The sequence below is a fragment of the Lissotriton vulgaris genome, chromosome 5 (assembly GCF_964263255.1).
Source record: "Lissotriton vulgaris chromosome 5, aLisVul1.2, whole genome shotgun sequence".
In the NCBI taxonomy this organism is placed as follows: Eukaryota; Metazoa; Chordata; class Amphibia; order Caudata; family Salamandridae; genus Lissotriton; species Lissotriton vulgaris.
Window position 1 is genome coordinate 84,892,260 of NC_141693.1, and position 9,230 is coordinate 84,901,489.

At 53.8% G+C, this 9,230-nt stretch overlaps 1 protein-coding gene across 2 annotated transcripts in view; it reads right to left on the bottom strand.

Moving 5' to 3' along the window:
• OLFML2A (olfactomedin like 2A) overlaps positions 1 to 6,971 on the bottom strand; it is a 231,359-nt gene extending 224,388 nt beyond the window's left edge. Inside the window, exons 1-2 of one of the 2 annotated variants that reach the window (XM_086920949.1) lie at positions 6,213 to 6,969; positions 5,883 to 6,119 (exon numbers count right to left, since the gene is read on the bottom strand). In XM_086920949.1, coding sequence (XP_086777075.1) covers positions 5,883 to 5,951 — 69 coding nt within the window. In that variant the 5' untranslated portion in view covers positions 5,952 to 6,119; positions 6,213 to 6,969. Of the gene's footprint in view, positions 1 to 5,882 lie in introns of both variants that reach the window. The other variant, XM_086920948.1, reaches the window with a different exon arrangement.
• Positions 6,972 to 9,230: the final 2,259 nt, after the last annotated feature.

Consider the following 9,230-nt stretch of genomic DNA (forward strand, 5'->3'; position numbering starts at 1 on the left):
CCATACATGTCCACCATGCTGCCTGCCCCTGCAGTGCAAGTCCCGTACATGTCCACCACACTGCCTGCCCCGCAGTGCAAGTCCCTAACATGTCCACCACACAGGCTGCCTCTGCTGTGCATGTCCCGTAGATGTCCACCACGCTGCCTGCCTCTGCAGTGCAAGACCCGTACATGTCCACCATGCTGCCTGCCCCCGCAGTGCAAGTCCCTAACATGTCCACCACGCTGCCGGCCTCTGCAGTGCAAGTCCAGTACATGTCCACCACGCTGCCTGCCCCTGCAGTGCAAGTCCTGTACATGTCCACCACGCTGCCTGCCCCTGCAGTGCAAGTCCCTAACATGTCCAACACGCTGCCTGCCCCTGCAGTGCAAGTCCTGTACATGTCCACCATGCTGCCTGCCCCCTCAGTGCAAGTCCCTAACATGTCCACCACGCTGCCTGCCCCTGCAGTGCAAGTCCTGTACATGTCCACCACGCTGCCTGCCCCTGCAGTGCAAGTCCCTAACATGTCCACCATGCTGCCTGCCCCTGCAGTGCAAGTCCCGTACATGTCCACCATGCTGCCTGCCCCTGCAGTGCAAGTCCCATACATGTCCACCATGCTGCCTGCCCCTGCAGTGCAAGTCCCGTACATGTCCACCACACTGCCTGCCCCGCAGTGCAAGTCCCTAACATGTCCACCACACAGGCTGCCTCTGCTGTGCATGTCCCGTAGATGTCCACCACGCTGCCTGCCTCTGCAGTGCAAGACCCGTACATGTCCACCATGCTGCCTGCCCCCGCAGTGCAAGTCCCTAACATGTCCACCACGCTGCCGGCCTCTGCAGTGCAAGTCCAGTACATGTCCACCACGCTGCCTGCCCCTGCAGTGCAAGTCCTGTACATGTCCACCACGCTGCCTGCCCCTGCAGTGCAAGTCCCTAACATGTCCAACACGCTGCCTGCCCCTGCAGTGCAAGTCCTGTACATGTCCACCATGCTGCCTGCCCCCTCAGTGCAAGTCCCTAACATGTCCACCACGCTGCCTGCCCCTGCAGTGCAAGTCCTGTACATGTCCACCATGCTGCCTGCTCCTGCAGTGCAAGTCCTGTACATGTCCACCATGCTGCCTGCCCCTGCAGTGCAAGTCCCGTACATGTCCACCATGCTGCCTGCCCCTGCAGTGCAAGTCCCATACATGTCCACCATGCTGCCTGCCCCTGCAGTGCAAGTCCCGTACATGTCCACCACGCTACCTGCCCCAGCAGTGCAAGTCCCTAACATGTCCACCATGCTGCCTGCCCCTGCAGTGCAAGTCCCGTGCATGTCCACCACGCTGCCTGCCCCTGCAGTGCAAGTCCCTAACATGTCCACCATCCTGCCTGCCCCTGCAGTGCAAGTCCCGTACATGTCCACCATGCTGCCTGCCCCTGCAGTGCAAGTCCCGTACATGTCCACCATGCTGCCTGCCCCTGCAGTACAAGTCCCGTAGATGTCCACCACGCTGCCTGCCCCTGCAGTGCAGGTCTCTCACAACTTCCGTACGCTGCCTGCCCCCACAGTACAGATCTCTGACAAGTTCACCACGCTGCCAGCCCCTCAGAGCAGGACTCTCACATGTCCTTTACACTGCCTGCCCCTGCAGTACAGGTCTCCCACATGCCCATCACGCTGCCTTTCCCTCTGGGCAAGTCTCCAACACGTCCCTGTCAGTGCCTGTCCATTTTAGGTTTCGCCGGCACAGCACTTGCGCTGTGCTTGAGAAATCTATTTTTTAATATAAACTTAAAACTGACTGAATCCCACCTGCTCTCTATCCTGGCTTCTCATTGGTTCCTGTGTGTGCCACTTAACTTTCCTACATTTCTTTTGGCTATAGCATGTTTTCCTGCATTTACCAATACTTGTTTCTCGTCTGCTTCTCTTATCAGTTCCCCCCCCCCCCCCCCCCCGAAATATTGTTAACATCTGCTTTGGTGGAACTATATTATCATAAAATTTTCCCTTTTACTCTTTCAGCATATTTATATAACAATTTATCACCCAGAGAGATTAATTGATGTGCATAGAATCACAGGGTGTTGTGGGGCACTGCTGAAACTCGAACTGGGATCCCCAGCTCCGGGTCAGCAGCTCTGGCCGTTGCACCACATCCTCTCCACTCCTGTGCTATCTGTCAGAGAGCTCTTTCCTTCTCCCAGACGATGATTGATGAAAACAGCTCTTTGTTCGTTACATAGGCGAAACAGATGCATTACCAATGCTTGTTTAAACCATACTGTGCTGGGACTGTCTGTAAGAGAGATGTGTGGTGACCTCCTGACCTCCATCCTGCGGTTCAGCTCATCTGCCCCGCCCCCAGCACGTCACTTCCAGGCCAGATTTATATTCTGGAGCTCAGACTCAGCCCAGCCTCAGCATAAAATCTAATACAGCACAGACACGCCCATGGAACTAAAAGTAACAATGATGATGTTCGACAGAACACACAACACTACACCATTCCATGCCAGGAGACCCGAGTCACGCGCTGTTAAACAACTGCACGTGAAAGAGTCGAGTTATATAAAACCACACAGTGTGCAGCACAGCTCCCTCGACACAGGGTCCAAGCACAGCGTGCATAAGAGATGGTCTCTCTCTCCACTGCTGTGGTGTTTGCCTTTTGATCGGCAGAAGATTTTTAATTTGCAATCACTTATTCTGCTGTCAACTTTTCTGTTCGTTTTTAAGCCTGGCCATGACAGCGCAGGTGCGCTGGCCTTTTGCAAACACTTTACAAAGAGTGCGCTTTGGCTGCGCCTCTTGCAGCCATTGGCTTTCCTTGACCAGCCTCTTTCATGCAGTGACTTGATGCTTTGTCAATCAGTCTCCATTGCCACCCGAAACTACAGGCTGGTTGAATATGTCCCCTTTTCCACCAGTTAAGTGCTTGCATTGAAGTGCACGGGGGCTACTTTACAATGACCCTCCTCTGCCACCCTCCTGTGTGTCTGGCTCTAATCGAATGTGCCTTGGCTGCACTGCTTTGCACATTAAACCCAGACATCTTGGCTTTGCCAGGGCTTGTTTGATAAAGCGGCAGTCCCTCCATCTTGGTGAAGTCACGACGAATGCACGATGTGCCGAAAAACATTGTATACAGACCTCGAAGGTGGGGATTTGAATCCCTGTTTCCACGTCTGCATCGGTGCTCTTCGCTACCAAAATGGGGGTGCTTAGAAACTAGCACATTACGCACTACATAAAAGCACTACAAATACAATAAAGCACAAAATAGAATATAAATCAAAGATTAAATTGCCCAAAACAATTAAACCACAGAGATGAATAGGAGGGAAGGGCGGGCCACCTCATATGTTTTCATCTGTGATACCAGAAGGGATCTCGGCTACCCCACCCGACCAATCTGTGTGATCCTGGGCAAGCTACCTCTTCCTCTGCCTCCATTCCTTCATCTGCCAAGCGTGCACGTGCGCATAAAAAGGCGCCCACCCCATCGAAAAGCACGTTATTGAAGCATGTGAACGCCAGAAGAAAAAGAACAAGAAGTGAAACCTGCAACCAGAATCTCATTTGACAGCGCGTCGGGTGGAAAAAATCGAACAAGGGAAGCGCTCTGCTGGAAGATCGAAGCGTGAACTCTCGGGGGGCTTATTGACAGCCCCCTGCGCCCCTTTTGCGTCACTTTTAACATGGGCGAAGTGACGTACGGGTGGCGCAAGGGGTCCCTGAAGTTCCCACACCTGCAGGTGACGTGACACACGGATAGACAAGACATACACCAAGGCCAGTGTAACGCACAGTGGCAAAGTGCGACATTAAAGTGCGCTCGCCGGCCCGGCCAGGCTCTCTCTGTGCTTAGAATCCCGCCTTCAAGGCGTCAAACTGCTGTTTCCTTGTGTATTCGAATGGTGTGGCACGTGTGTCTTGGGTCCTGGTGCAAAGAGGTAAAGGGGCCCCTTGGACGCTCTTACAAAAGTAAAATACAGCAACAATCTGGGTTCGCTGGGCCCCTCAGACCTCTGCGCCCGGTGCCACTGCGCCTGCTGCACCAATGAAAGCCACGCCCTGCATGATCCTGTCCACGCAATGCCCCCTGAAGCCCTTGTACCAAGCCCCTATAGTGCCATTGGAGTCTGGGGTACCGCAACATCGAGCAAACTACACCAAGATCACAGACAGACTTTTAAAATAACATGGAGGCGCCCCCCCCCCCTCCCCGTGGGGTGTGGGCGCTAGATCTCAGTGACAACACGTGAGCGCTAGAGAGCACGCACACGTGCCCGCTCATATGTAGCAGTGTCTGCGCAGGTACCTCAAGAAAGCGCAGAAGAGGTGAGTGCGCGGAGATACTGAGAAATGCGATTTAAATCGGTTTTCCGTCCACCAGCGGGGGCAGCAGGACCAGCCCTTATCACGGAGACAAGCCCACCGTCTGCGGTGCTTCTAGGCACACCACAGCCAGGACACTTCAGACTGCAGACCAAGAAGGGCAACACAGGAAAAACACGAACGCAGGCGTTCTCCAGTCAATCTGTGCACCCAGCGTGTGGGACAGCACCCCTGTATCCAGCAGGACCCCACCCAAGGCGGATCCAGTTCAGAATAGACCCCTCTCTTTAAAGAACACTACACCCCAAGGCAGTAACCAGCCACAGCCCGGCCACCCCGCCTGCCAGTCATTGTCTCTGATCCCGCACAGCAAACAGCTGTATATTGCTCGGTTTATGATATAGAAATACCATGCACATACATAGATGGAGTCCCAGCAAGGAAACTATGTACCTCGTTATCAAAAATAGCCACGTCAATGCCAGGCTAAACAAACTTAGCTGACTTTGCTGTATTAAACCATTTCCAACCCCAAACTTCCTCACTTTGGGGTGATGCCTTTCATCTCTGTGTCATGTGTCATGTGGAGAAGTGTGGCTCAGGGGTTAGAGGCGGCAGACCCGGAATCTGAGATCGGTCCTGGACCAGGGTTCAATTCCCCGCCCCGGCGGGTCTTGGGCTAAAATTCTCGTCCCGGTGCCTCCTCAACTCTCGGGTTCACACTCTGCGACTCTGGGCAATAGCTTGCTTAATCTCCACAACGGCCCCTCGCGGCGGGATGCCTGACTTTCACCCTGTGGACACCCTGTCGGGGCTTCTCACAGGGGAATATCAGGACGGGTTCCCTAGGCAAGCGCCAGGATACCCTTGTGGGTGTGTAAACTCCCTACTTCCAAATATGTATAAGTATACCTACATTTACATTTACACATTTACATATTTGGAAGTAGGGAGTTTACACACCCAACTTACTGTGAGAATTGCCTACAGGTTACATACATGTCTTGTCTACCGCAGAAATGTTAACCCGCAAAACTGTGCTCAGAACCAGTAACTTTCCATTAAAAGACATAATTCTGCGGCAGGCAGATTCGTCATGAACTCACTGAGCCATCTTGTATTGTTTCCTACAGGCGAGGCACTTCTCTATACAGGCAACACATTAACACGCTGAGCTAACTTACTGGAATAGGAACTAATAACCCACAGGGGGCACCCACCGTTCTGTAGCAGACACATTAATACAACGATCTGCGACCCGCAGACCACACACGGATCTCCGCAGCAAGTGCATTAACTAAGATCACACAACGTGTACGAGTTACAATAAACTGGCGCTCTCCTTGCTTTGCTGTCTGCTTTCACTCTAGCTGCCAGATAATATCATAAACATGTGCCCAAGATCACACAATGTGCACGAGTCACAACATACTGATGGGTGGCGGCCTCCTTACCTTGCTTGCTGTCTGCTCTCTCTCTAGCTGCCACATGATGTCATAAACATGCGCCCAAGATCACACATTGTGTACGAGTTACAATAGACATGCAGGTGGTGGCCTCCTTACCTTGCTGTCTGCCCGCACTCGGGCCGCCAGGATGAGCCCGTGTAGCAGGACGAGTTGTAGGAGCCGCATTGTTGCCCGGGTTGCCTTCCAGGGAGCAGCGATCGCCTCTCACGGCGCGGACTGTGCTAGATGCAGGGAGATTTGGGGGTCCTGCAGGATGTCGACTGGGTGTCGGGTCCAGGAAACACCAGAAGCCCTGCAGGGTGCAGGCTGTATGCAAGATGGAGGTTCTATGCACTGAGCTGCGGGGTGCAGGCTGTATGCAAGATGGAGGTTCTATGCACTGAGCTGCGGGGTGCAGGCTGTATGCAAGATGGAGGTTCTATGCACTGAGCTGCGGGGTGCAGGCTGTATGCAAGGTGCAGCAGGAGTCTTACGCGGTGCTGGTTATGTGAAGGTGCTGCAGGGTTCCTGCAGGGGGCAGGCTGGTGCAGGTAGCAGAAGTCCTTCACGATGCAGTCTGTGTGCGGCGCACGGGGAGCCGAGGAAACCTGCAGGATGCAGGGAGCAGCAGTCCTTCAGGATGAAGTGTGTGTGCAGGGACCAGCAGGAATCATGCAGGAAGCAGCAGTCCTTCAGGATGCAGTGTGTGTGCAGGGACCAGCAGGAAGCTGCAGTCCTTCAGGATGCAGTGTGTGTGCAGGGACCAGCAGGAATCATGCAGGAAGCAGCAGTCCTTCAGGATGCAGTGTGTGTGCAGGGACCAGCAGGTATCCTGCAGGAAGCAGCAGTCCTTCAGGGTGAAATGTGTGTCTGCAGGGAGCTGCAGGAATCATGCAGGTAGCATCAGCCTTCAAGATGTAGTCTGTGTGCAGGGCGCAACAAGATTCCTGCAGGGTGCAGGCCGAGTGCCTGGTGCAGGAAGCTGCAGGACTAATGTTGTGTGCAGGGAGCTGAGGGATTCCTGCAGGATGCAGACCGAGTGCCTGGTGCAGGAAGCTTCAGGACTCCTGCAGCTCTAATGCTGTGTGCAGGGAGCTGAGGGATTCCTGCAGGATGCAGACCGAGTGCCTGGTGCAAGAAGCTTGAGTGGGACCGGACCCCGCCCACGGCCGAGCTGCTCTTCCTCTGGTAGCCGCCCAAGACTGCACTCGGCTGCCTAACTTCCAGGCTGCTTAGGGGGGGAGGGAGGAGCGCCGAGCAGGGGCTGGGCCAGGGAGCAGGGCGAGCATGGACTGCAGGGGGCAGAGAGGAGACGGGCCAGGGAGGGAGACGGCGGCCCTCCAAGCTCCCATCCTACAGCACTGGAGGGAGCTGTCTCCATCCTGAGATGTCCCGCGCAGTGGCTGTCTCAGCCCCCGCCTGTCTCCTGTAATGCACAGGTTCACCTTTCAGGGGCCGTGTCTGTGCCACAGGCAATCCGCTGGTTCCTGCTCACGGAAGGGTCTCCCATAATAACGCACAGGAGGTTCACCCTCGTGCAGAGTCTGTGCACAGACACCCCGGTGCTCCGTGCAGGAGTCCTATAGCGCACAGATTCACGCCATGACGCGGACGGTCCGAATCTTCCTGCACGTGCTAGGGTCCCCCATAACGCACAGGTTCACCCTCGTGCCACGGGCAGGCCAGGTCTTCCTGCACGCGCTGGAGTGCCCCATAACGCACAGGTTCTCCGTTGTACAGCCCCTGCGCACTGACCCGGGTCTTCGCGCACGTGCTCGAGTCCTCCATAACGCACAGGCCTCCTCCCAGGCCTTCAAAAGGGACCTCAAAGTTCTCCTCCTCCAGAGACACCTCCAAAAGTAATTCACGTCCTCTTGCTATTCGGAGGAAGACTTCCCACTACTGATATTTTTTACTTTCCATGACCATGGGAGTGCCTTCCCAGTGTTTTCCTGTGGTGGGAGTGTCTGCCTTTTTGCAGTATTCTCCATGTACTTGTGTTTGGTGCCCTTTTGTAACATGCACACAACACTTTGCCCTTGTAACACACGGTTGCTACCTCTCACATGTTTTTACCTTTGATACTTGCACAAGTGCCACCTTGCCTACGTAACGCCTGTTCTTGTGCCTAGCACTTATTGCAGTATTATACCTCAAATTATACTCTGTTTTCTCTTATAACTGCCCACTTGTCACTTTTCCTCTTGTGCACTTTTGACTACCTCATGTATATTTGGTTGTTCACAATTTTTACTACCTCAAGTATTTTGTTTGCTCACAATTGTCACTATTACCTTTACTACCTCATGTATTTTTGGTTGCTCACAATTTTTACTACCTCAAGTATTTTGTTTGCTCACAATTGTCATTATTACCTTTACTACCTCATGTATTTTTGGTTGCTCACAATTTTTACTACCTCATGTTTTTTGTTTGCTCACAATTGTCACTATTACCTTATGTAAGTAACGTATGTTTTAGTAATCTGCTCTTCTGTAATGTTTCTCATTATGTTTCATTTCTGTTCCTAATGTGAAGCGCTCTGACGCCTTCGGGTAAAGTCCGCGCTATATAAAAATGCATAAATAAATAAATAAACAGGCTCACCCTGGTGCCACGGCCAGGACGGGGCCTCCTGCACGTGCAGGAGTGCCCCATTTATTTATTTATGCGATTTTATATAGCGCGGACTTTACCCGAAGGTGTCACCCTCGCGGCACAGCATCTGTCCACAGACACCCGGGTCTTGGTGCGCGTGGAGGGAGGCTTCCGTAACGCACAGACATGGCCACTGTGGTCATGTCTGTGCCACAGTCAAAGCGTGTCTTCCTCCTACATGTGAAGTAATCCTCTTTATACCGCGCGTGTTCTCCTTCGCGCAGCATGTGTCACAGACAGCCCAGCCCGGGTCTTCCTGCGCGTGTGGGAGTGCAACGTAACGCACAGTTGTACACTCCTGCCACCCAGACCTCCGACCTTCCTGCACGTGGAGGAGTTTTCATGACGCACAGGTTCACCCTCGTACAACACCTGTCACAGGCAGCCCGGACCTCCTGCAGGTGGAGGAGTTTTCTTAACGCACAAGTTCACCCTCGTACAACGCCTGTCGCAGGCAGCCCGGACCTCCTGCACGTGGAGGAGTTTTCTTAACGCACAAGTTCACCCTCATACAACGCCTGTCACAGGCAGCCCGGACCTCCTGCACGTGGAGGAGTTTTCATGACGCACAGGTTCACCCTCATACAACGCCTGTCACAGACAGCCCGGACCTCCGGCACCTGGAGGAGTTTTCATGACGCACAGGTTCACCCTCATACAACGCCTGTCAACGCCTGTCACAGGCAGCCCGGACCTCCTGCACCTGGAGGAGTTTTCATGACGCACAGGTTCACCCTCATACAACGCCTGTCACAGGCAGCCCGGACCTCCTGCACGTGGAGGAGTTTTCTTAACACCCAAGTTCAC